At 51.2% G+C, this 26,445-nt stretch overlaps 2 protein-coding genes and 6 non-coding genes across 9 annotated transcripts; 3 read left to right on the top strand and 5 right to left on the bottom strand.

The window, feature by feature from the left end:
• Positions 1–1,431: 1,431 nt before the first annotated feature.
• On the bottom strand, positions 1,432–9,802 carry mogat3b (monoacylglycerol O-acyltransferase 3b). Of its 2 annotated transcripts, none has more exons than XM_088911253.1 (8): positions 9,618–9,802; positions 8,899–8,989; positions 6,417–6,524; positions 6,049–6,119; positions 4,706–4,910; positions 3,294–3,468; positions 3,000–3,184; positions 1,432–1,716 (listed from the first exon to the last, which is right to left on the bottom strand). In XM_088911253.1, the coding sequence occupies exons 2-8, from the start codon at positions 8,978–8,980 to the stop codon at positions 1,562–1,564; spliced, it is 981 nt and encodes a 326-aa protein (XP_088767379.1). In that variant the 5' UTR covers positions 8,981–8,989; positions 9,618–9,802; the 3' UTR covers positions 1,432–1,561. The 2 variants fall into 2 exon arrangements, with proteins under 2 accessions (XP_088767379.1, XP_088767380.1); XM_088911254.1 differs by lacking the exon at positions 9,618–9,802 and adding an exon at positions 9,221–9,230.
• A 1,101-nt stretch (positions 9,803–10,903) lies between these two features.
• mogat3a (monoacylglycerol O-acyltransferase 3a) lies at positions 10,904–17,403 on the bottom strand. Its single transcript, XM_088910981.1, has 6 exons — positions 17,017–17,403; positions 15,182–15,360; positions 14,541–14,745; positions 13,202–13,376; positions 12,910–13,109; positions 10,904–12,396 (listed from the first exon to the last, which is right to left on the bottom strand). Exons 1-6 carry the CDS (start codon positions 17,108–17,110, stop codon positions 12,242–12,244), a joined length of 1,008 nt encoding a protein of 335 aa, XP_088767107.1. The 5' UTR covers positions 17,111–17,403; the 3' UTR covers positions 10,904–12,241.
• A 472-nt stretch (positions 17,404–17,875) lies between these two features.
• Positions 17,876–17,947, top strand: trnaw-cca (transfer RNA tryptophan (anticodon CCA)). Its single transcript has one exon. It is a non-coding gene; the product is annotated as a tRNA-Trp (tRNA).
• Positions 17,948–19,548: 1,601 nt separating this feature from the next.
• Positions 19,549–19,642, bottom strand: trnai-uau (transfer RNA isoleucine (anticodon UAU)). The gene is made up of 2 exons: positions 19,605–19,642; positions 19,549–19,584 (listed from the first exon to the last, which is right to left on the bottom strand). It is a non-coding gene; the product is annotated as a tRNA-Ile (tRNA).
• A 266-nt stretch (positions 19,643–19,908) lies between these two features.
• trnav-uac (transfer RNA valine (anticodon UAC)) lies at positions 19,909–19,981 on the top strand. The gene has a single exon. It is a non-coding gene; the product is annotated as a tRNA-Val (tRNA).
• A 442-nt stretch (positions 19,982–20,423) lies between these two features.
• trnan-guu (transfer RNA asparagine (anticodon GUU)) lies at positions 20,424–20,497 on the bottom strand. Its single transcript has one exon. It is a non-coding gene; the product is annotated as a tRNA-Asn (tRNA).
• A 488-nt stretch (positions 20,498–20,985) lies between these two features.
• On the bottom strand, positions 20,986–21,078 carry trnar-ucu (transfer RNA arginine (anticodon UCU)). The gene is made up of 2 exons: positions 21,042–21,078; positions 20,986–21,021 (listed from the first exon to the last, which is right to left on the bottom strand). It is a non-coding gene; the product is annotated as a tRNA-Arg (tRNA).
• A 1,417-nt stretch (positions 21,079–22,495) lies between these two features.
• Positions 22,496–22,586, top strand: trnar-ucu (transfer RNA arginine (anticodon UCU)). Its single transcript is given in 2 exon segments — positions 22,496–22,532; positions 22,551–22,586. It is a non-coding gene; the product is annotated as a tRNA-Arg (tRNA).
• Positions 22,587–26,445: the final 3,859 nt, after the last annotated feature.

Genomic DNA, 26,445 nt, shown 5'->3' with positions numbered 1-26,445 from the left:
ATTTTACTGAGGGAACTCGAGTTCATGAGAGCTGGAGATTGCGAGGGGACCCGATTCACAATTCTCAAAGTTACCTAGTCAGCCTAGCGGACTGTTTCAAAATAAACAGTGAAACACCAACCGGAGGAAATCTATAGGAAAAAAAACTACGGGGAGGCGCATTTTAAACCAGGAAGAGGAAGTACATGTTTACACAAAGGGTGGTGGGAGCGGGGAACAAGCTGTTTACCCGTGTTGCTGAAGCAGGTTCACACCCTTCACACCCTGCAGACACACTGATCCTACAGGACCAGGACTGGACACCCTGCAGACACACTGACCCTACAGGACCAGGACTGGACACCCTGCAGACACACTGACCCTGCAGGACCAGGACTGGACACCCTGCACACACTGACCCTACAGGACCAGGACTGGACACCCAGCTGACACACTGACTCCCCAGGACCAGGACTGGACACCCTGCAGACACACTGACCCTGCAGGACCAGGACTGGACACCCTGCACACACTGACCCTACAGGACCAGGACTGGACACCCAGCTGACACACTGACTCCCCAGGACCAGGACTGGACACCCTGCAGACACACTGACCCTGCAGGACCAGGACTGGACACACTGCAGACACACTGACCCCTCAGAACCAGGATCACTGTGGCAGAGTCCTCCTTTACTCCAGAGCTGTCCTGCTCAGTCCCACTCAGTCCTGCAGGACCTGGTGTTGTCTGGGTTTTATTCCACTCCAGTTCTGTTACACAGCTGGTCTAATTAGTCAGCTGCATGATTGTAGCACTTGTAACCAGAAACCCAGGTTAGTTAAATGTAACTGCACTTGAATGAAGTGATCTCTTGAGTGATCTTCCAACAAATGCCAGCATCCATATCACCCTGTAACTCACTGAAGCTCAGCAGGTGTAAGCCTGGTCAGTACCTGGATAGGAGACGTCCTGGGGAAAACTACTGCTGCTGCTGGAAGAGGTGTTAGTGGGGCCAGTAGGGAGTGCCCACCCTGCAGTCTGTGTGGGTCCTAATGCCCCAGTATAGTGACAGGGATACCATACTGTAAAAAGCTATCTTTCGGATGAGACCAAGGTCCTGACTTTCTGTGGTCATTAAAAATCCCAGGGTGTTTCTCAGAATGAGTAGGGGTGTTACCCCGGTGTGTTGGCCAAATTTCCCCTTGGTCTTTACCAGTCATGACCTCCTAAAAATCCCCATCACTTAACTGGCTTCATCACTCTGTTCTCCTCCCCACTGAGAGCTTATGTGTGGTGAGTGTACTGGTGCACTATGGCTGCTGTTGCATCATCCAGCTGGGGCTGCACACTGGTGGTGGTGGTGGAGGGGATCCCCATTACCTGTAAAGCACTTTGAGTGGAGTGTCCAGAAAAGTGAGGCGAGGAGTGTGAAAGGACACAAGCAGCGCAGCTGACAGAAACTCTGGGTTTATTGAACAGTGCAGGCTTGACTGCACTCTTCCTGAGAGAGCAGCAGAGAGTCGCTGGGAGAGTGTCAGGTGTCAGGCAAGAGTGTGAGGGTGAGAGTGTGAGAGCAGGTCTCTAGATGATCTGAAGCTCGTGTGTGTCGGACAGGCCACAGCGAGTCTTGTAGGTGTGGAAAAGAGTCTCCAGGGCCTCCATGTACAGCTGGTGATACTGCTCAACTGTCTCCTGAGATGGGCAGGACACCTGAGGCACAGGGATGGGCTTCCCCACTGAAAGAGAGAGAGAGGGGTTTAATACAGACACACTGGACACTACAGTACATTAACACTGCACTGAGAGAGAGGGGTTAATACAGACACACTGGACACTACAGTACATTAACACTGCACTGAGAGAGAGGGGGGTTAATACAGACACACTGGACACTACAGTCCATTAACACTGCACTGAGAGAGAGAAGGGTTTAATACAGACACACTGGACACTACAGTCCATTAACACTGCACTGAGAGAGGGGTTAATACAGACACACTGGACACTACAGTACATTAACACTGCACTGAGAGAGAGGGGGGTTAATACAGACACACTGGACACTAAAGTACATTAACACTGCACTGAGAGAGAGAGGGGTTAATACAGACACACTGGACACTACAGTACATTAACACTGCACTGAGAGAGGGGTTAATACAGACACACTGGACACTACAGTACATTAACACTGCACTGAGAGAGAGGGGGGTTAATACAGACACACTGGACACTACAGTACATTAACACTGCACTGAGAGAGAGGGGTTAATACAGACACACTGGACACTACAGTACATTAACACTGCACTGAGAGAGAGGGGTTAATACAGACACACTGGACACTACAGTACATTAACACTGCACTGAGAGAGAGGGGTTAATACAGACACACTGGACACTACAGTACATTAACACTGCACTGAGAGAGGGGTTAATACAGACACACTGGACACTACAGTCCATTAACACTGCACTGAGAGAGAGGGGTTAATACAGACACACTGGACACTAAAGTACATTAACACTGCACTGAGAGAGAGGGGGGTTAATACAGACACACTGGACACTACAGTACATTAACACTGCACTGAGAGAGAGGGGTTAATACAGACACACTGGACACTACAGTACATTAACACTGCACTGAGAGAGAGGGGTTAATACAGACACACTGGACACTACAGTACATTAACACTGCACTGAGAGAGAGGGGTTAATACAGACACACTGGACACAACAGTACATTAACACTGCACTGAGAGAGGGGTTAATACAGACACACTGGACACTACAGTCCATTAACACTGCACTGAGAGAGAGGGGTTAATACAGACACACTGGACACTAAAGTACATTAACACTGCACTGAGAGAGAGGGGTTAATACAGACACACTGGACACTACAGTACATTAACACTGCACTGAGAGAGTGAGAGGGGTTAATACAGACACACTGGACACTACAGTACATTAACACTGCACTGAGAGAGAGGGGGACATCCACACTCAGACTGACCCACAGTGGTGATGGGAGTCCTGTAGGGCAGCAGTCCCCATCTCTGCCCATGGAAGAGGCAGGGCGCGAAGCCCACAAACCTCTGGAACAGTTTCTGCACACTGCGGGCCAGGCTGCCCTCCGAAAACACGAACTGCTCAAAGATCTCGTTCTCCCCGAATGAGTACACTGGCACCAGATCCGCCCTGGAAGACAGGAGAGCAGGCAGAGCCTAAAGTGTGATTCAAATCCACTCAGTATATACTCACTGCCCTCTCACCCTCCTCCTCTCTCCCCAGCCTGACACACTCTCACCCGTATTCCAGGGCCAGCCGGACAAAGCCCTTCCTCTCCCTCATCACCAGCACGTTCAGCCCGGGAGTGCAGTTCAGTGACTCAGCAGCGCCCCCTACCACAATTACCACTGCATGACCAGTACCACTTCGAGAGAGCACAAACTCCAGGCTGGGCTTACTTACTGGAATCATTCCTACAAAACAGAGAGAGACGGGTTAATACAGACACACTGGACACTACAGTCCATTAACACTGCACTGAGAGAGAGAGGGGTTAATACAGACACACTGGACACTACAGTCCATTAACACTGCACTGAGAGAGAGGGGTTAATACAGACACACTGGACACTACAGTCCATTAACACTGCACTGAGAGAGAGAGGGGTTAATACAGACACACTGGACACTACAGTACATTAACACTGCACTGAGAGAGAGAGGGGTTAATACAGACACACTGGACACTACAGTCCATTAACACTGCACTGAGAGAGAGGGGTTAATACAGACACACTGGACACTACAGTCCATTAACACTGCACTGAGAGAGAGGGGTTAATACAGACACACTGGACACTACAGTCCATTAACACTGCACTGAGAGAGAGGGGTTAATACAGACACACTGGACACTACAGTCCATTAACACTGCACTGAGAGAGAGGGGTTAATACAGACACACTGGACACTCAAGTACATTAACACTGCACTGAGAGAGAGAGGGGTTAATACAGACACACTGGACACCACAGTACATTAACACTGCACTGAGAGAGAGGGGTTAATACAGACACACTGGACACTCAAGTACATAAACACTGCACTGAGAGAGAGAGGGGTTAATACAGACACACTGGACACTACAGTCCATTAACACTGCACTGAGAGAGAGGGGTTAATACAGACACACTGGACACTACAGTCCATTAACACTGCACTGAGAGAGAGGGGTTAATACAGACACACTGGACACTACAGTACATTAACACTGCACTGAGAGAGAGGGGTTAATACAGACACACTGGACACTACAGTACATTAACACTGCACTGAGAGAGAGGGATTAATACAGACACACTGGACACTACAGTCCATTAATGCTGCACTGAGAGAGAGGGGTTAATACAGACACACTGGACACTACAGCACATTAACAGTGCACTGAGAGAGAGAGGGGTTAATACAGACACACTGGACAGTACAGCACATTAACAGTGCACTGAGAGAGAGGGGTTAATACAGACACACTGGACACTACAGTACATTACCACTGCACTGAGAGAGAGAGGGGTTAATACAGACACACTGGACACTACAGTCCATTAACACTGCACTGAGAGAGAGGGGTTAATACAGACACACTGGACACTACAGTCCATTAACACTGCACTGAGCGTAAAGCTCAGGCTGAGAGCAGACGGGCAGTACCAGAACTCATGAGGTAGTCTCGGTAGAGAGGCAGTCGGAAGAGGCCAGCCAGCGTGGCGAGGTGGGATTGAATTCCTGGGAACACTGCCGAGAATCCCGCTCCTTCAGTGCTGAAGCAGGAGAAGGCTCCAGCACACATGATCCCATGTGGGTGGTACCCCAACACAAAGTTCTTACTGGGGCTTAATTCTGCTGTCTTCATCAGCTGGCAACCGACAGACAGGGAGACAGTGAGACAGGGATTGAGACAGTGAGACACACAGACAGTGAGACAGGGATTGAGACAGTGAGACACACAGACAGTGAGACGGGGATTGAGGCTGAGACACACAGACAGTGAGAAAGGGATTGAGGCTGTGAGACACACAGACAGTGAGATGGGGATTGAGGCTGTGAGACACAGACAGTGAAACAGGGATTTAGGCTGTGAGACACAGACAGTGAGACAGGAATTGAGGCTGTGAGACAGACAGTGAGACAGGGATTTAGGCTGTGAGACACACAGACAGTGAGATGGGGATTGAGACAGTGAGACACACAGACAGTGAGACGGGGATTGAGACAGTGAGACACAGAGACAGTGAGACAGGGATTGAGACAGTGAGACACACAGACAGTGAGACGGGGATTGAGGCTGAGACACACAGACAATGAGATGGGGATTGAGGCTGAGACACACAGACAGTGAGACGGGGATTGAGGCTGAGACACACAGACAGTGAGACAGGGATTGAGGCTGTGAGACACACAGACAGTGAGATGGGGATTGAGGCTGTGAGACACACAGACAGTGAGACGGGGATTGAGGCTGAGACACACAGACAGTGAGACAGGGATTGAGGCTGTGAGACACACAGACAGTGAGATGGGGATTAAGGCTGTGAGACACACAGACAGTGAAACAGGGATTGAGACAGTGAGACACACAGACAGTAAGATGGGGATTGAGACAGTGAGACACACAGACAGTGAGACGGGGATTGAGACAGTGAGACACACAGACAGTGAGGCAGGGATTGAGACAGTGAGACACACAGACAGTGAGACGGGGATTGAGACAGTGAGACACACAGACAGTGAGACAGGAATTGAGGCTGTGAGACACAGACAGTGAGACAGGGATTTAGGTTGTGAGACACACAGACAGTGAGATGGGGATTGAGACAGTGAGACACACAGACAGTGATACAGGGATTGAGGCTGTGAGACACACAGACAGTGAGAAAGGGATTGAGACAGTGAGACACACAGACAGTGAGACGGGGATTGAGACAGTGAGACACACAGACAGTGAGACGGGGACTGAGGCTGTGAGGGAGACAGTGAGACAAAGTGTCTCTCACCGTGACAGGGTAATAATCCCTGATGTGTTTCCAAACACTCCAGTTCCTGATCCAGTCTGATCTCCTGCCCCCTGCAGGCGACACAGGGAATTGCACCACATGTTATTGCCTCCGTCACTGTATCAAAACAACCTTCTGTCACTGTGCCACTGGGTCAAAATATCAGTGTGTCACTGCACATACATTTTAGTTTGAGATCATGTCAGTCTGTACTCTGCGTTTCGATAGTCAGTCACTGTGTCACTCTGTGACTGTATGAGTGTGTCAGACAGCCAGTGACTGGGTGTGTCGGTGACGCCGTGACTCAGTTTGCCAGTCAGGCGGTGAGACAAAGCGTCTGTGTGGTGAGTGTCTCAGTGTGATGGTACCTCTCTCCGGAGTGTCCCAATCTATCACCATCCAGATGAAGTACAGCACTGACAGCAGCCACAGAGAGGTAAATATCAGGTATAACATCAAAACTGTGCAGGAGATACCTATACAGAGAGAGAGGTTAATACAGACACACTGGACACTACAGTCCATTAACACTGCACTGAGAGAGAGGGGTTAATACAGACACACTGGACACTACAGTACATTAACACTGCACTGAGAGAGAGGGGTTAATACAGACACACTGGACACTACAGTCCATTAACATTGCACTGAGAGAGAGGGGTTAATACAGACACACTGGACATTACAGTCCATTAACACTGCACTGAGAGAGAGAGGGGTTAATACAGACACACTGGACACTACAGTCCATTAACACTGCACTGAGAGAGAGGGGTTAATACAGACACACTGGACACTACAGTACATTAACACTGCACTGAGAGAGGGGTTAATACAGACACACTGGACACTACAGTCCATTAACACTGCACAGAGAGAGAGGGGTTAATACAGACACACTGGACACTACAGTACATTAACACTGCACTGAGAGAGAGGGGTTAATACAGACACACTGGACACTACAGTACATTAACACTGCACTGAGAGAGAGGGGTTAATACAGACACACTGGACACTACAGTCCATTAACATTGCACTGAGAGAGAGGGGTTAATACAGACACACTGGACACTACAGTTCATTAACACTGCACTGAGAGAGAGAGGGGTTAATACAGACACACTGGACACTACAGTCCATTAACACTGCACTGAGAGAGAGGGGTTAATACAGACACACTGGACACTACAGTACATTAACACTGCACTGAGAGAGAGGGGTTAATACAGACACACTGGACACTACAGTCCATTAACACTGCACTGAGAGAGAGAGGGGTTAATACAGACACACTGGACACTAAAGTACATTAACACTGCACTGAGAGAGAGAGGGGTTAATACAGACACACTGGACACTACAGTACATTAACACTGCACTGAGAGAGGGGTTAATACAGACACACTGGACACTACAGTACATTAACACTGCACTGAGAGAGAGGGGGGTTAATACAGACACACTGGACACTACAGTACATTAACACTGCACTGAGAGAGAGGGGTTAATACAGACACACTGGACACTACAGTACATTAACACTGCACTGAGAGAGAGGGGTTAATACAGACACACTGGACACTACAGTACATTAACACTGCACTGAGAGAGAGAGGGGTTAATACAGACACACTGGACACTACAGTCCATTAACATTGCACTGAGAGAGAGGGGTTAATACAGACACACTGGACACTACAGTTCATTAACACTGCACTGAGAGAGAGAGGGGTTAATACAGACACACTGGACACTACAGTCCATTAACACTGCACTGAGAGAGAGGGGTTAATACAGACACACTGGACACTACAGTACATTAACACTGCACTGAGAGAGAGGGGTTAATACAGACACACTGGACACTACAGTCCATTAACACTGCACTGAGAGAGAGAGAGGGGTTAATACAGACACACTGGACACTACAGTCCATTAACACTGGACTGAGAGAGAGAGGGGTTAATACAGACACACTGGACACTACAGTACATTAACACTGCACTGAGAGAGAGGGGTTAATACAGACACACTGGACACTACAGTACATTGACACTGCACTGAGAGAGAGGGGTTAATACAGACACACTGGACACTACAGTACATTAACACTGCACTGAGAGAGAGGGGTTAATACAGACACACTGGACACTACAGCACATTAACACTGCACTGAGAGAGAGGGGTTAATACAGACACACTGGACACTACAGCACATTAACACTGCACTGAGAGAGAGGGGTTAATACAGACACACTGGACACTACAGTACATTAACACTGCACTGAGAGAGAGGGGTTAATACAGACACACTGGACACTACAGTCCATTAACACTGCACTGAGAGAGAGAGGGGTTAATACAGACACACTGGACACTACAGTCCATTAACACTGCACTGAGAGAGAGGGGTTAATACAGACACACTGGACACTACAGTACATTAACACTGCACTGAGAGAGAGGGGTTAATACAGACACACTGGACACTACAGTACATTAACACTGCACTGAGAGAGAGGGGTTAATACAGACACACTGGACACTACAGTCCATTAACACTGCACTGAGAGAGAGGGGTTAATACAGACACACTGGACACTACAGTACATTAACACTGCACTGAGAGAGAGGGGTTAATACAGACACACTGGACACTACAGTACATTAACACTGCACTGAGAGAGAGGGGTTAATACAGACACACTGGACACTACAGTACATTAACACTGCACTGAGAGAGAGAGGGGTTAATACAGACACACTGGACACTACAGTCCATTAACACTGGACTGAGAGAGAGAGAGGGATTAATACAAGCTGTGTCAGTGTGCCAGCAGATCTCACCCATGATAAGGAAGGTCAGTACCCACTGCAGGACACTGATGTTCTCTATGAACTCTTTCCATGTCGTCTTCTCCTGCTCCATGACCACAGCCTGTGGACACAGAAAGTAAGGATAATCAATGTATCAAAGATCCAGGAGGATCCCAAAGTGCTTCCCATATGGGGGGGGGGGGGGCCCTTCACATCCCCAGCTCCAGTGCTGCCCCCTCCTGGGCAACACAGCCCACTGCTGCACCCACTGAGTTAAAGGCCAGTCTGGGGCTCAGCCTGCACACTGGGGCGAAGACCCCTGCTCTTCCACTGCCCTGGGGTCTTCACTGACCACGTGGGCAGGACCTCCGCCTGTGTTGTCCGGTGTCCACTCAAGCGAACTCGCATCGCCGCCCCTGCTGTACGGGCTCTGCAGCTGAACAAGCCCTCAGTTCAAGCGGTTCCTTTCACGCTTGGAAGTACGATGCGCCCCAGAGACGGTCAGCCAACGCCGTGATGCGGAGGTCTCCAGCGCGACGGGACGGATGAGCTGCTATGAGGCCAATGTCACAACCCAGCTACTGCTCTGCACAGAAAAAAAACCTGCCCGGCTTCTGACGAGCCTTCGTCTGGCGTCGGAGGCGATTTCATTTCCCTTTCCGAGCGAGCGGACTCGGAGCCGCTCAGCGTGCTTCCTGCAGTGGGTCGGAACGCGCTCACGGTGTCGGTGGTGCCGGCGCCCCGGTTACCTGCGCGCTCGGTTCGGCCGCTGCCGCCGCTGGCTCCCGGTGTCTCCCGGTGTCTCCCCGCTGGCGGCTGCACTTTGTCCGGGTCAATGTTTCTCCAGGCTGACAGCGAGACAGCGCTGATAACGACCCCGTCTCGCTGTTTCACAATCGCGCTCCCGCCAGATCACCGCACCGCCACACTGTCATTTACTAGTGTCTCCAATCTCACCGGGCTTTTACTGCACTTTCACCGCCACGCTGTCATTTACTACAGTTTCTCCAATTTTACTGGGACTACCAGCACTTTACTCTTTTACCCCGTATCACAGAGCTTTACTGCACTGTGCTTTTACTCTGATCTCACTGGGCTGTACTGTACTTTTCACTGTAACACTATATTTTCCTATTCTTTCACCAGCATCACTGGGACTAACAGCACTTTACTCTGATTTCATTGTGGTTTACTGCACTTTACCATGCTCTAACCCTGATGTCACTCAGCTTTACAGCACTGTGCTTTCACCATGTTTTCATTGTTTACAGCACTTTACTGTGTTTTTACCTTGATTTCACTGTGCTTTACTACACAGTGCTGTCCTTTTACTTTGATTTCAGTGCACTTTATTGCATTTTATTGTGACTTTAACACAATTCCACTACTTTCCAATCACACGAGATCTGTACACACTCAGACGCTGGCCGACAGTCACACAATTGCACATGCGCATTCCCTCACAGTGATGCACAATCAGAGAGGCATGCTTGCTCACAGTGCCACACACTCACCCAATCGCACACTCACTCAGTGATGCACAATCGCACACACTCACACCCACACATAATCTCAGTCACACACTATCGCACGTATTTGCTCAGTGACGCACAATAGCACACAATCACACACAGCCACACACATCGCACACACGCACTCACTCACAGTGATGCACAATCCCACACTCACTCACAGCCACACACATCGCTCGCTCACAGAAACAGCTGACAGGACTTTTGCAAACTAACCTCTTCATCTCAGTCTAAAGGTCAGTCTCTCCTGCTCTTTCTCCCTGCCAGGATCACCAGCGTAGAAACAGAGATAACAAACATGCAGTTATTCAGAGATAAACATTCCTCCCAGAGATAATCAATCTGATCCCAGAATCAGAACGGCTCCCAGTCCTGCTGAGGGAGGGAACCCAACAGAGCTGCAGCCCAGGGTGTGATCACAGCCCCTGACCCAGCCTGAGGAGCAGTCAGGCTCTCTAATCATATGCTGTTGTAAATGATCACAGACGTCAACCGAGTTTCTGTGGTAAATGTTTAATTGTTAGACCCTTTGGCAACACTCGTTGATCAGCCATGTAAACAATCCCTGGTAAAAACCACACTGTCCACACTGACGCCAAGACATTTATGTGCCCTCAGAGTTCAGGAACACATCCAGACCTTCGTGCAGTCATAGGTCCACACGGACATTTCCCATACACGAGTCCCTGTCCTTTTAAAGATGGCGCTCCACATCCCCCACCCTGACAAGGCCGGGAGGGATCGTCCCGTACCTCCCTCCTGGGATTTCCGAGCTCCGGCTCGTCCAGAGCGTCGGCCTCGGTCGTGAGCGTCTACTTCAGGCCCTGCGCGCAGCGCGCCAGGTCAGGCTGCAGACTGGCCCCCAGCAGGGCCCTGGCGTCTTGGCGGCACAGGGACCCGGAGAAGGGGCCGGCTGGTCCCAGAAGAGTCGGATCTGTTTACGCACTCTGCGCCCCTTTGGGGAGCGGCGATCCAGTGGGCCTTCAGGCCCGCGCAGCGGCTGGGGGTTCAAACCCAGGTTGAGCAAGGTACCGAGCCCAGTCTGCACCAGTGAACCCAGCTGTGTCGAGGGGCACAAGCGTGTGGGAAACACAATGACTGGTGGCTCCTATGTCCCTTCACACAGCCAAGGGACTTTCTGAACATAACAACCCGTAGGCCCCGTAGCGCCCCCTGGTGGACGGAGATGCTAGCACCTGTGCCATGCGCGTGTGGCGTGTGGGCGCACACTCAGGAGTATGAATGAGCTCATTCAGCTTGGCTGTAGTGTCAACACAAAACTTGGTAACAAAATATACTCTGTATGTATCTGATGCAGCAAATGTGTCATTTGAAAAGGAGGCAGAAGGAAAACCCTGAACAATAACATCTTTCAAAACAGCGGGGAGTCTCGGACCCAGACCACATGACATCCGAGAAGGTTGGGCTCAAGTTGTCCTGAGAAAAGGAGAAAGGAGCTATATAGAGGGGTGGAAAAAGGAGCTATATAGAGGGAAGGAGGGGTGGAGACGGGTCCTATACAGAACGATGGAGGGGTGGAGACGGGTCCTATACAGAAGGAGCTACTTGTATATAGAGGGGTTGAGAAAGATGTTATATAGAGGGCTGGTGAAAGGAGCTATATAGAAGGACAAAGGGCTGGAGAAAGGAGCTATATAGAAGGATCAAGGGGTGGTGAAGGGTGCTATACAAAGGGATTGAGGCGTGGAATCAGGACCTATATAGAGGGATGGAGGGGTGGAGAAGGGTCTTATATATACAGACAGTGAAAGAACCTATACAAAGTGATGGAGGGATGGTTAAAGGTGCTATACAGAAGGATGGGGGGGCGGAGACAGGTCCTAGATAAAGTTGAGGTGCCGCTGAGCAGCGATGCCATAGTGAGCCTTGTTCTCCTCAAACAGCTGGCTGAGACTGTCTAGGTAGAGCCCGTGCAGAGCGTCGATCTCCTCACGCCTGGGGTTGAGGTTCTGCTCCACTGGGATTGGCTTGCCCACTGAGAGAGAGCAAGACAGGAGGGGTCAGCTGAGTCCAGCCGGTCTGTGTCTCCTACACAGTGTGGACAGGCTGTCTGTCTCTCTCTCTCTGTGTCTCTTACCCACAGTGTGGACAGGCTGTCTGTCTTTCTCCGTGTCTCTTACCCACAGTGTGGACAGGCTCTCTCTGTCTCTCTGTCTCTCTCTCTCTGTCTCTTACCCACAGTGTGGACAGGCTGTCTGTCTCTCTCTGTGTGTCTCTTACCCACAGTGTGGACAGGCTGTCTCTCTCTCTCTGTGTGTCTCTTACCCACAGTGTGGACAGGCTGTCTCTCTCTTTCTGTGTGTCTCTTACCCACAGTGTGGACAGGCTGTCTCTCTCTCTGTGTGTCTCTTACCCACAGTGTGGACAGGCTGTCTCTCTCTCTCGGTGTGTCTCTTACCCACAGTGTGGACAGGCTGTCTCTCTCTCTCTGTGTGTCTCTTACCCACAGTGTGGACAGGCTGTCTCTCTCTCTCGGTGTGTCTCTTACCCACAGTGTGGACAGGCTGTCTGTAGGGCAGCAGGCCGAAGCTGTACTGGAAGACTCCCCTGGCGTGGAAGAGGGGCAGAGCGATGCCCATCACCTTCTGCAGCCTCTCCTGCGCGGCGCGCAGAGCCGAGCCCGTGGGGTTCTCCATCTGGTCAAACAGCTCGTTCTCCCCGAAGGAAAACACCGGCACCAGGTGGGCGCTGGGAGAGGCAGACAGAGGGTCAACCAGGCCACAGCCTGATCCGGCAGCCAGGCGCCGACAGGGCAGGGGAGCGCAGAGAGGCGAACTGACCCGTGCTTCAGCGCGAGCTTGATGAACCCCTTCCGGTTGAGGACCTGCAGAGTCAGAGCCCCCGGCCGAGCCTCCAGAGACTCAGGGGCGCCCCCTATCGCTATGACTGCCACACTGCCCCCTCCTGGCCGGCTAAGTATGTGACTCGCACTGCTCTTCTCACTGGACACCAACCCTGAGAGAGAGATGGGTTAATATAAACACACTGCACTGAGAGAGAGGGGTTAATACAGACACACTGGACACTACAGTACATTAACACTGCACTGAGAGAGAGGGGTTAATACAGACACACTGGACACTACAGTACATTAACACTGCACTGAGAGAGAGGGGTTAATACAGACACACTGGACACTACAGTACATTAACACTGCACTGAGAGAGGGGTTAATACAGACACACTGGACACTTCAGTACATTAACACTGCACTGAGAGAGGGGTTAATACAGACACACTGGACACTTCAGTACATTAACACGGTACAATAACAGGAGTTTTTCTGTGTATGTCCTTGCACTCTGTGTGCAGATGTGTGCACCAGTGGAGAAAGTCTTTGCACACGTCTGGTGTCTGACAGACGGCCCATTCTGCCCGAATTCCCATGTGGTCACTCAAGACAGTCGGAGACAGTCAGCCAAGGCCCCAGCTGCAGTCCCAGAGCTGCCGGGTCACGTCCTCTCCCTTTGCCCTGTGGTGGACTTCCGCTGGCCTGCGGCCCAGTGGTGCACACGTGCAGAGGGGCGGCCAGGGGGCCGCGCACATGCCCTCCCACACACACACGCCCCCTGCACGCCCTCCCGGCCGCAGGTCAAGGCTCTGCGTCGACACTGCTGACATCAGCAGTCTCGCCAAGGCCATTGTGCAACATGAGAACACAGCACGGATGGTAACTAGCACGCACGTTGCTCTGTCTCTCCGCCCGACCTCCAGCCAATGATCTGACGGCAGACTGAACTGGCTTCATCGCCCTGACGTAGCCAACGCAGGGGGAACGTGCAGACTCCACACAGACAGGCACTCGCGGCCAAGAGGCAGGCCGTAGTGACACCCCATCTCCCCCACGCGGGATAGCGACAGAGCCTCCGCCCCCTCTGTCCCGACTGTCACGGGCGCGAGTCTCCCCCTCATCCTGGTGCCCTTTCTCCCAGGCCCCTGGGGGGCCGAGCTATGGGCTGTGCTCACAAAGAAACAGGAGAGCTTGCTGTTGCCTGGCAGTTTTTAATTAGGGGGCGACTTCAAACCCCACTCAGGAGCCCCAGCACGCGCAATGGGTGAATAAGAACAGAAATCACTGACTGGGGACGCAGAACACAGGGGTACCCACTCCCGCCTCACCTCCACTCATGATGTATTCCCGGAAGAAGGGGACGCGGAACCAGAAGGGGAGCATGAGCAGGTAGGGGGTGAGTCCGGGGAAAAGCCGGGAGAATCCCGATGCCTCCGTGCAGAAATTCCCAAAGGCCCCGGCGACCAGCACTCCGTGGGGGTGGAAACCGAATAGGTAGTTGTGTTTGGGGTCGAGGTCCGCAGTCTTCACCAGCTAAGAGGGAGAAGGGGAGTCAGAGGGTCAGTGGGGGGTCAGTGTGGCACAGTGTCAGTGTGAGAGAGTGTCCATGCAGTGTGGGGTCAGTGTGAGAGAGTGTCCATGCAGTGGGGGGTCAGTGTGGCACAGTGTCAGTGTGTGAGAGAGTGTCCATGCAGTGTAGGGTCAGTGTGAGAGAGTGTCCATGCAGTGTGGGGTCAGTGTGAGAGAGTGTCCAGGCAGTGGGGGGTCAGTGTGGCACAGTGTCAGTGTGAGAGAGTGTCCAGGCAGTGGGGGGTCAGTGTGAGAAAGTGTCCAGGCAGTGTGGGGTCAGTGTGAGAGAGTGTCCATGCAGTGGGGGGTCAGTGTGGCACAGTGTCAGTGTGAGAGAGTGTCCATGCAGTGTGGGGTCAGTGTGAGAGAGTGTCCAGGCAGTGTGATGTAATTTACACACCGAGATGGGAAAGTAGTCCCTGAAGTAGCTCCAGAGAGCCCAGTTCCTGACCCAGTAACAACGGCGCCCTCCGGTAACTGGAGTGTCTCGGTCAATATACATCCAGCCGACATATAGAAGAGCCAGGGGCCAGTAATCGCTGAGACACAGCAACACGAACACTGCAAGACAGCACTGAGCTAAGGGGAGAGAGAGGGGTTAATACAGACACACTGGACACTACAGTCCATTAACACTGCACTGAGAGAGAGGGGTTAATACAGACACACTGGACACTACAGTCCATTAACACTGCACTGAGAGAGAGAGGGGTTAATACAGACACACTGGACACTACAGTCCATTAACACTGCACTGAGAGAGAGGGGTTAATACAGACACACTGGACACTACAGTCCATTAACACTGCACTGAGAGAGAGAGAGGTTAATACAGACACACTGGACACTACAGTCCATTAACACTGCACTGAGAGGAGAGGGGTTAATACAGACACACTGGACACTACAGTCCATTAACACTGCACTGAGAGAGAGGGGTTAATACAGACACACTGGACACTACAGTCCATTAACACTGCACTGAGAGAGAGGGGTTAATACAGACACACTGGACACTACAGTCTATTAACACTGCACTGAGAGAGAGAGAGGTTAATACAGACACACTGGACACTACAGTCCATTAACACTGCACTGAGAGGAGAGGGGTTAATACAGACACACTGGACACTACAGTACATTAACACTGCACTGAGAGAGAGGGGTTAATACAGACACACTGGACACTACAGTCCATTAACACTGCACAGAGAGAGAGGGGTTAATACAGACACACTGGACACAACAGTACATTAACACTGCACTGAGAGAGAGGGGTTAATACAGACACACTGGACACTACAGTCCATTAACACTCCACTGAGAGAGAGAGGGGTTAATACAGACACACTGGACACTACAGTCCATTAACACTGCACTGAGAGAGAGGGGTTAATACAGACACACTGGACACTACAGTCCATTAACACTCCACTGAGAGAGAGAGGGGTTAATACAGACACACTGGACACTACAGTCCATTAACACTGCACTGAGAGAGAGGGGTTAATACAGACACACTGGACACTACAGTACAGTAACACTGCACTGAGAGAGAGGGGTAATACAGACACACTGGACACTACAGTCCATTAACACTGCACTGAGAGAGAGGGGTTAATACAGACACACTGGACACTACAGTCCATTAACACTGCACTGAGAGAGAGAGGGGTTAATACAGACACACTGGACACTACAGTACATTAACACTGCACTGAGAGAGAGAGGGGTTAATACAGACACACTGGACACTACAGTCCATTAACACTGCACTGAGAGAGAGAGGGGTTAATACAGACACACTGGACACTACAGTACATTAACCCTGCACTGAGAGAGAGGGGTTAATACTGACACACTGGACACTACAGTCCATTAACATTGACAAAAAGGAGACGCCTGTCTGCAACCTCCTTCTCTCGCTTGGATTTCTTTTGCAATCCCTCACCAGACACCAGGGTCTGGACGGGACACGGTTACCAAAGCGCGCACTCCGACACCCCGCCGTGTCGCAACCTCGCGTCCGCCGGCCAGCTGGAGCAGAATATGACTAAGGATGACATCGCACCGACACGCCCAGCAGGAGTCGGAGCGGGACTGAGAGTGGAGCTGCAAGACTACTCGCGATCTCACGAACAGGTAGCGGCGATGACGTCAGACCGAACACCCAACAGGTGCGCGGGGAACCCGAGCTGTCGCCCGCGACGCTCGCGCTGCCCCGTCCTCTCTTACCCAGCGCGAGGAAGGAGAAGACCCACTGCACCACGGCGGCGGTCTGCAGCCGCCTCTCCAGCGGCACGTGCAGGGGGGCGAACTCGATCTTCATCGCCGGTCCGGGCTGGGCGACCCGCTGTCCCTCAGGCGCGTCAGCTGCTGCTAACCGAGACACAGCTCCTGCGAGTTCCGTACACCCAGCCTGCTCGAGCTCGAAGTCAAGTATCTTCCTGGCCGTAAACCGCCGTTCCGATTCTGAAAATCTGCGACTTCGCACAAAACCAAAAGCGTCTCTTTGTTATTTCAATGTGGAGACATTGTATGGGCGAAAATACAAGCCACCTCAGGCAGCATTTGAACTTTTATTAAACAAGAACCCACACACGCGCGCTCTCTCTCTCCCCTGCGTCATTGCCACACCCCCGTGACCGCCTGGAGATCAGCCAATCAGAAGAGGCTATTGTCTTTCTTTGGCCACTTCCCCCCCCATCGCAATCACCGCGCCCCTGGGATACGTTCATGCTCCCGCCATTTCGGCTCTGCCAGGGTTCGTTCGGTCATAGGAATCCTGGGATTGAGCCAACATGGCGTCGATTGCACGACTTTTGCTCTTTTAAACACTTGGCACGCTGCTGTGCTTTCTGGGATGAGGCAACGGGGAGATTTTTGTTAAGGGACAACTTTGTTGAAGAAATACTCTATTTCGCTTTGTGTTTTAATGTTTGGGGTATGCCATATTATCAGTCCTGCACGGCGAGGCGATGTGAAATGTGTGCGGTATTAAAATCTGGTTTGGGAACGGGCGAGCCGTACTCGGCTCTCGTCAGACCCCTCGGATGAGCCTCGTGCAGTACCTACACCGGCAATTACAGCGTGTGACCTCGTGGCGCAACGGTAGCGCGTCTGACTCCAGATCAGAAGGTTGCGTGTTCAAATCACGTAGGGGTCAGTTAATCCTTTTCGAGTTCTGCTGCTGCCGAACCCGAAGCTCTCACCACACAGTCCAATTCCGCAAGCTTGCCTACCTCACATATCCCTCCCTTCTCTTCAGAACCCGTATTTTTACAGGTAGCCCTTCAAAAATCAATTTCTGAACTCCGGAACCGACTTGGACCACGGAAGAAGGAGACCCTGACAAACTTGTGTAGACAACATCTCACATTAAAACAGCAGCCCTGCCGAGCTCCCGGACTCACACGCCCACTCGTGACGGAAGTGAGCCGGTAAATGCAGTAACGTGTTCAGAAAGCTCGCGCGTTCCAAGCCTTTACACTCCGATGATGATCTAGGTGGGTGGGGGGGGAGGGCGACCCCCCTGCACCGATCATCGATGCTTGAGTTCACCTTGAAGTATTTTAAAAGTGCTTATTTCATTTCTCAACAATCGGGACCGCAGAGCTGAATCGCCTTCTGAAACCTGCTGGCCGGCCGCAGGGACGAACAGCGAGCTGTTCTCTTTGTGAGAGTCTGTGCAGTAGCGGTGGAGAATCTAGACCGATTTTAAGAAGCCCAGATCGGTGACGAACTCCTCTCGTGGGGTATGAAACGCGAGCCCGCGCGTGCACGCCACGGCAGCACGGATCAGGGAGCATGCCCGCTTGAGCGCGTGAGACATCTGAACCCCGTGTCCCGGGTTCAAAGCAGCAGCTCAGCGGAAAGCCGACCCGAGCAGCTCTGTCAGGCCCGTGCAGCGTGCGCGTCCGGTTAATGTTTTCTGCTGCTGCGAGTTCAGACGTGTTTAAGGTTAAAAGTCCGTCTGTGAGACACAGACGAGGGGGTCAGTGGCGCTATTTTAAGAGACCACGTTTTAAATTGCTACACCGTGCAAGCAGCAGCCCAGTGTTTGTGCATGACCTGTGTTGTGTTGCCGAGGGAATGTCTAGTCTGAACGTGTCCGATGTGCTGAAAGACCTTTTACAGCAAGGCTGGAGAATCTTGTCATAGGAGCCAGTGTTTCCGCAGGTTATCGTGACCTGATCAGGGCACTATTGGCTTGATATGAACAATCTCACTGCTCCTCCCAGTTCATGCACTACAGCTTTAAAAAAGCCGAACACCCTGCAGGCACACCGAACCCCAAGGAGCAAGACTGGACACCCTGCAGACACACTGAACCCCAAGGAGCAAGACTGGACAGCCTGCAGACTCACTGACCCCTCAGGACCAGTCCTGTCCCGCTCTATTTTAGGGTGTTTCGAGTTATTTGAGGAGGGTCATTATGTCCGCGGAATAGCAGCTCCTTGCAGGAGTCTCTGTGGCGCAATCGGTTAGCGCGTTCGGCTGTTAACCGAAAGGTGATTTTCTTTTAATGAGCCCTCCTCCCTTCATCTCTCCAGAACCGACCGATTTCCGCTTGTTTTCAACTGTTCGCACTGTGTTGTTCTTCCTGCCCGGCTCTCACTCCACTGATATCTTCACCACATCTACAGATCTGACCGTCTTCACCTCTCCCAGGAGGGGCACAGGTAACAGAGACCCATCTCTCCAATTTCACAACTGGACAGGTTGACACAAAACAGTGTCGTGATCTTTCCAGACAAAAGAGCGAGCTGCTCCAGGTGAGGCTCGAACTCACAACCTCGGCATGACTCCGCTAAGCACTGCTGTATAAGTACCGCGCGCTGACCGATTGCGCCACTGGAGCGGCTGAAGGTGTCACTCTCCATTGATTACGTCATTTTATACGTTATGATCCAGGAAGACGACTCCAAGTCTAGAAGTAATAGTGTTGGTAATAGTGTTGTTTCCGATAACACGCAAACTGCCAAAAGACTTTTCTTCGAGGAATTAACCTCAGCTTCTTCATTATATACATATATATCTTCATTATATATACAGCGGGCATTAAAATAAGCAGCAAGATCACTCTGCAACTCCAAGAGCGATTTAAAAAAGATCCCGCCAGCTCGTGGTTCCATAGTGTAGCGGTTATCACGTCTGCTTTACACGCAGAAGGTCCTGGGTTCGAGCCCCAGTGGAACCAAGCTTTTGCTACCTTAACAACAGCTTGTTTTGTCCTGTGGAAACAACAGTAGGAGAGTTACGAAGAGGAGTCAGCGAGCACAAATAGCACATCGTCCTGCACTTTTACAAACACCTGTCGATATAAAAGAGCAGAAAAACAAGTTCCTGAATATTCTGAACTTCTCGCAAAACAAGGAAACAAGGGAGCGCCACATTTATGTCACAAAAGAAACACGAAACATCAGAAAAGACTGATGATCCCTAGAAATCGGCTCTCAAAGCCGGAATCTGCACATAGACAACGTGCAGATCCCCAATAATACTGCGGGCAGGACTGATTCAGGACAGCTGAAAACAAGCGTCTCCGAGCCTCTTGCCCCTGCGGGCTCTGTGTGTGATCACGGTACAGGCCAGCAGTGGAGAGATGAGGGGAGGAGAGTGTGGCTCATTAAAAGAGTGAGCGTCCCTGGGTGGGCTCGAACCACCAACCTTTCGGTTAACAGCCGAACGCGCTAACCGATTGCGCCACAGAGACTTAGGCACAGCTTACAGCCACTCGGGTTCAGTGAAAACGATACACTGGGTGAATTTCCACCGATTGAATTCAATTTGTATAAAAAAAAACAGTGTCTCTTCTTCCCAAAACACAGATTGTTCTTGCTGCCCGGCTCTCACACAGAGAGCAGACACACCGTCTCCACTGTTGTCTTCACCACATCTACAGATCTGACACCCTAGAGCCTCCATATTTGCTCATGCAGTGACCATTTAAGGTAACATAGAGTTAGACTATTGAGACTGTTCCCTGGTCCTGCAGGGAATATCTAAAGGTCACTCTAAATTCACTGGGAGCCAGTGATGTGTAGAGAGGACAGGAGTTATGTACTGAGCGCAACAAGAGAACACTCCAGTGAAGAATGGACATATAGAAGCCTATTTATAACCTTAGATGATAATTGGCCTATATGAACAAAGCACAGAAAAGAAAAAACTTAATTTAAACGTAGCTCAGCCTGTATAAAATGACTCTGGTGGGACTCAAACCCACAACCTTTGAATGACTTCACAAGGTCACTAACTAGAAGTCCAATGCGCTATCCATTGCACCACAGAGCCCACAGGGCACAGCTGCTGCAGTACAGGATACAGGAGGTCAACCAATGAGCTAAGGCACTCAATCCCCACTGAGAGCTGGTGTGTGGTGAGCGTTCTGGCGCACTATGGCTGCCGTCACATCATCCAGGTGGTGGTGGAGGGGAGTCCCCATTACCTGTAAAGCACTTTGAGTGGAGTGTCCAGGAAAGCCCTATATAAGTGTAAGCAATTATTATTATTATTAATTATTATTATTATTATACACCCCAGAGCCTCTTCAATCAGCTAAAACCTCCTAGAATAGGGCGGGACACCCTGGTCCTGTAGGGTCAGTGTGTCTGCAGGGTGTCCAGTCCTGGCCCTGCAGGGTCAGTGTGTCTGCAGGGTGTCCAGTCCTGCGTGGTAGGAAGGTGTGGTATCATCTCATGTATTGAATAGGCTTCTGTGTCTGTTTTCTTTTCTGTCTGGACAGGAGGGCACTGTTTTGTATTTATTGAGAAATGGAGAAATTATTCTGTTAATTGGGCTCCTCCTGAGAGAGAGGTAAAGATTTGAAGAAGCGATTGAAAAAAAAACAATTCTGCAGATCCAGGGTCGCTGTTTCGTATGAAGCTCGAGTAGACAGCACAGGAAATACACCGGGTGCATGTTTTCAACGTGAGCTGGAGGGTGCGAGTTGCACCGTAGTCTCTCTGGCGCGATCAGTTAGCGATTAATCGAAAGGATGGTGGATTATCTACTGACCGCCTCACATTGCTCTTTGTGTGTCTTCGGTTTCACTGAGCGATCCGTTTGTTGCTGGGAAATAAGACACTTAAAAAGGGAATTGGAATTCATTCGCATGCATGTCATATGGCGCCCTTTGGTAACTGGTTTCTGCGTTCACGAGCGGTGTGGACGGGAGTTTTCTGATAGACCTCTGACGCAGTGAGGAGAGAGTCACCTGTTCCTGTGGGATGATACCGAACACGGGAACGGGTGAGCGAACCGGACCGCGGAGAGACGAGGTGAAGTGCTCTGCTGGGGTCGGGGTGCGGATCGGGATCTTCCAAGCGGCGAGGGTCGGGAGGAGCCAGGAGCCGGAGGGATCTGGTCAGACCGGACGCTCAGCGAGCACACTGGGACACCGAGCGGTTCGAGCCGGCTTCTCCCGTCCCCGCGGGCCGGCCAGCGGGTGTGAAATGGGGCGCTGGAGGTGTGAGCCCGGTTCTCGCCGTATCCCCCCGTACGACACGAATAGACTCGGGTTCCGGGGTTCAAACGCTCGTCGTCCTGGGTATTTGGGCTCTAACGGGGTACGTTTTAGACGGGCTGCTGCATCGCGTGCTCCCCATGTGATGCTTGGTGGTATTGCAGTGTGTCGACCGCACGTGCCCCACAACGAGCGAGCCAGTCTCGAGCACCCCGAGAGGCAGATCCCACGCGTGCGCTCGCAGGCGGTTCTGTGGCGCAATGGATAGCGCGTTGGACTTCTAGACGGTGACAGTGAAGTCATTCAAAGGTTGTGGGTTCGAGTCCCACCAGAATCGGCTTCCGTTTTTCCTACGGGAAATTCACGAAAAAGCTGCGGGAATGCCACGCACGGACAGGCTCAAAACTGAACCTTTTCAGCCTTGAACAGGGGACTCCTGGAGCACGTATTCAACATCCTCAAAGGCTCGGACCGGCAACCCACGGGAGAACAATGGGAGCTACAGCGATGTGCTTTAGAAACCGGCGGCTGTTCTTTACACAAAGGGCTGTGGGAGTCTGGAGCAAATTGCCAGGCCTTGTTTGTTCCCCGCCGGCTCTTGAAATAAACCCGGGTTCGAGCACGACTCAGGGGCCAGCTGCTGACAGGGGAGGCCGTACAATCCTCTCTTCTGTGTCCGATTTGAACCTACAACGCTGTGTTTTCTAAACCGTCTCGCTGTGAGCGAGCAAACCTCTCTTGTTTGCTCGCTCATCTAGTGAAAACTGTATCACAGCTCTGGTGAAAAGGGGAATTTCCTGCAGACTGGGGGTATTTGTTGCACTGGTGTGAAATAACCCGTCTTCACGTCCACGCCCACAGCAGTGTTGCTGTCTAAGACTTCCCGCCACTGCGTCTGTTAAAAGCCCATTGGGTTTTTGTACATACGGGCCCTCTGTTGCCACGAGCTGGTGAGAGCCCAGTGGGGCTTCACGCGGGGAATCGGGTTTATTAAATGCGCTTTAAAGGGTGGGCGGCAGAGGGCGCTGTTGACCAGCTTTCAATCACCTCGCCCCCCGCCTGCTGGTCCGTCTGTGCTGCTCTCTGCTCCTGGGGCTTAATCAGGCAATTCCCGTTCAGAACCCACATAGAGCTCAGCTGGAAAAAAGCAATGTTATCTGACGTTGCAATCAATATTCAATATCAAAACGTTGCCTCGTGCTCCAGGCAAGCTTCTAAACTTTGACACAGCCGAAACGTTGTGTTTTTCTTCTCTTGTCAGCAGGGAATAAATCTTGACTTGTTCCTTTGCAAGCTTCTCAAATTGATTTTTGTCTTTACTAATTGGTTTCATATGATTATGAACTTCTCGACTGCTTTCTCTTTTGACGTGAGGACGTCGCCGTTTAACTAACGTGGGGTATCTATTTGAATTAAATGCCACTGAGGAGGACTTTCAGATATTCTGATCAAGCGCCTAATCACTTCGGTTTAGCCAGGCTGGAAGGAAATCCCTAAATAATGAATTGGAAACCCCTGTCTTAGCGGAGAAGCCTATTAAAGATGAAGGAGCCAGAGTCCGAAATGGATCTGATTGCACTGCTCTGGACGGACTCCAGAGCGGAAGTCGTAGGTAGCGGTGACCACATTGTGCACGATGTTGTAGATGAAACCTTGTTAGGGCAGTGGAAAACCAAGCCCTTAATTAACGTTGTGATTGAACTATTTCTCCAGGTATCGCTTGCCTGTTTTCTCACTAGAGTTAGAGTTAGTTTTTTTTATCTAGAGATAAAGTCATCATGCTCCTGACTGTTTCACTCACTTCCTCAAGCTGCGTTTGCTCTTTCCCCTGACCCGTCTATCATATCCGGTTATCTTATCATTTCTGATTTTTTTTTAATTGATACCCTCGAGGAGAGTGAGTTCCACCTTTTTTTAAACTTGTAGAAATGTTATGTTAGAATTGTATTTTTTGTAAAAATAAGATGGCAATAAAGTTTATCTTCGTCAAAAAAATCAGTCTGACCTGTGTTAAGTAGTTGATCATTTATTTAGCAGTGAGCCTCTGGACCGGAATTAACACTCAGGAAGCTGAGGACGGACTGTGTAACGATCTGTTTGGGTCGTTGGAGATCGTGGCCTGGAAGTCGCGTGTTTTGGACAGTCGGGGCTGGACTTGGTAACCTCAGCAGGCGGATCCATCAGCGTTCCTCCAGGAGGAGGGCTGCTGTGGACTCCAGCGCTCCGTCTCTCCAAACCCCAGCAGCCAGCTGTCCAGAACAGCAGGTCTGGGAGCTGGAGGGGCTGTAGAGGGACTGGACCTGGAGTGTTACCCCGGTGCCCTGGCCAAAGTTCCCCCTGGCCTTTACCAAGCACAGCCTCCTAGCAGTCTATGAACTGGCTTCACCACTCGGTTCTCCTCCACACTGATAGCTGATGTGTGGTGAGTTTTACTGGTGTATCATTCAGGTGGGGCTACTTGTTGGTAGGATGGAGGGGAGTCCTCAATACCTGTAAAGTGCTTTGAGCGGAGTGCCCAGAAAATTGCTATATAAGTGGAAAGCAATTATATGTTGAATAAATTATTTTTCTTCTTGTAGCTGTATTATTATTATTATTATTATTATTATTAGAGCACCAGGCAGCTCCAGTGGTGGGAGAATGCATGCTATTCGATATGTGTGTTTCCAACTCGCCTGCAGAGCTCAGGAACCAGCAGAGGAGACACTGGGGAGCGTGACAGTAGCCTGTTCCCCCACCCCGTCCCGTCGCCTTTAACACATGAATGGAGGGTTTAATTGCGCTGCAGCAGAGCGAGACACGGCTTCTAATCACCGGGGCTGGACGAGGGGCCACGAGGCCAGATGTTGGCCAAAGTGATGCATTGAGCTCGCGTAGCCAGCGGTGCGCTGAAGCAATGGCGCGCGACACCCCCCCCCCGCCTCCCCAACAAACACTCCGCAGCGGCGCATCCCAGAGCGCGCTCCCCCGCGGCGCCCGGCCCATTCTTATTGCAATGAAGTGCTCGGCGGAGCTCGACGAGAACCCGCACCGAGAGCCCGCTCCCGCAATTACCGCACGGCGCGCCCCCCGGGGAGGATTAATCCTGCATGAATAACAAGCACCGAGGAGAAAGCAGGAAATTAAAAAGGGACAGAAAGGGGTCTGCAGCAGGAACAAGGAGAGCGTTTGAAAACTAATATTCATCACGTCAACCCCCCTCCACCCCAAACCACCCACTAACCCCTGTGCGCCACATTGTATGAGTTAAATTAAAATAGGTTACTTTAGTTTACTTTCTTTGGGGGGGAGTCTTTCTCAACTGAAAGTTCTGAACATCCGAACATCCTAATAAATCTTTTTTTTTCTTTATTTTATAGAGCTTTCAAAGCAGTCAAAGGTCACGTGAACTCTACAGAGCGCATTTTCAGAACTTCGGGGCTTGTGGACACAATGAACCCCGGGCTCTGCGCCCGCGACACCCCACTTTCCTTCGCGCGGAAGGTCCTGGGTGGCACCAGCAGAGGAGCTGCTCTGTCTGAAGGGATCGGGGGCGTTGGGGCACCCGGGGGAGCGCGGGATAGGGCAGACCGGCTCCGAGCGCGCTGAAGAAGCCACAAGCCCCGAGTCTGTGGCGTTGTGTTAATTCCATCAAGACGGGTTTAATTTCCTTTTTTTTACAACGGTTCTGTATTCCTGAAGCGATTCTAAAGTTCTTCCCCAGTAACCTCCTTAATAAAATATGCGAGTTAGACTGGAGGTCAGGCTGGGGAAGACCTTAACAGGATAAGAGCCCTGGAAAGGATATAAACGAGATGGACACAACCAGACCCCAGAATCTCATCCAGCTGTGATTTTGAAAGAGAGCTGCACGGCTTGTTCCCCACTCCCACCATCCTTTGCATAAAGCAGTGCCTCCTGTTCTTCTATGGCTTGGGTTGTCAAAGTGGTTAAATTAGTGAGATTCGGTCTGTTTTTCAGCAGTCTCTTCCAGGTGTGAGATTCAAATCGTCATTAAAGTATACCCCCCCCCCCCTTCTTCCTCACTCCATCCAAAATCCCCAAATCCTGCTGGAGAGGCGCGAGCGTGGGAGCAGCTCTGGGCCCAAGTTCTCCCGAGAAATCCCAGCTCGTCACCCCGGGCTATTGTAATTGGCATAATTTCTTTTACGACCTGTCAGAATGGCCGGGCTGCGGCGAGGAGCTGTCGGCGCGCT

The sequence above is a fragment of the Atractosteus spatula genome, chromosome 3, assembly GCF_055471065.1.
Source record: "Atractosteus spatula isolate fAtrSpa1 chromosome 3, fAtrSpa1.hap1, whole genome shotgun sequence".
Lineage (NCBI taxonomy): Eukaryota > Metazoa > Chordata > Actinopteri > Semionotiformes > Lepisosteidae > Atractosteus > Atractosteus spatula.
The sequence above is the reverse complement of the archived record's forward strand: the minus strand, read 5'-3'. Positions and strand labels throughout refer to the sequence as shown.

Excerpts from the sequence above, each read along its gene's own strand:
- mogat3b (XM_088911253.1), bottom strand. The coding sequence starts at position 8,980 with ATGGAGCAGGAGAAGACGACATGGAAAGAGTTCATAGAGAACATCAGT. Across the intron at positions 4,911-6,048 it reads GGGATTATTACCCTGTCACG|CTGATGAAGACAGCAGAATT; the intron begins GTGAGAGACACT and ends GTCGGTTGCCAG. Across the intron at positions 3,185-3,293 it reads CGGCTGGCCCTGGAATACGG|GGCGGATCTGGTGCCAGTGT; the intron begins GTGAGAGTGTGT and ends CCTGTCTTCCAG.
- mogat3a (XM_088910981.1), bottom strand. The coding sequence starts at position 17,110 with ATGAAGATCGAGTTCGCCCCCCTGCACGTGCCGCTGGAGAGGCGGCTG. Across the intron at positions 14,746-15,181 it reads GGGACTACTTTCCCATCTCG|CTGGTGAAGACTGCGGACCT; the intron begins GTGTGTAAATTA and ends TCTCCCTCTTAG. Across the intron at positions 13,377-14,540 it reads GGAATACATCATGAGTGGAG|GGTTGGTGTCCAGTGAGAAG; the intron begins GTGAGGCGGGAG and ends TCTCTCTCTCAG.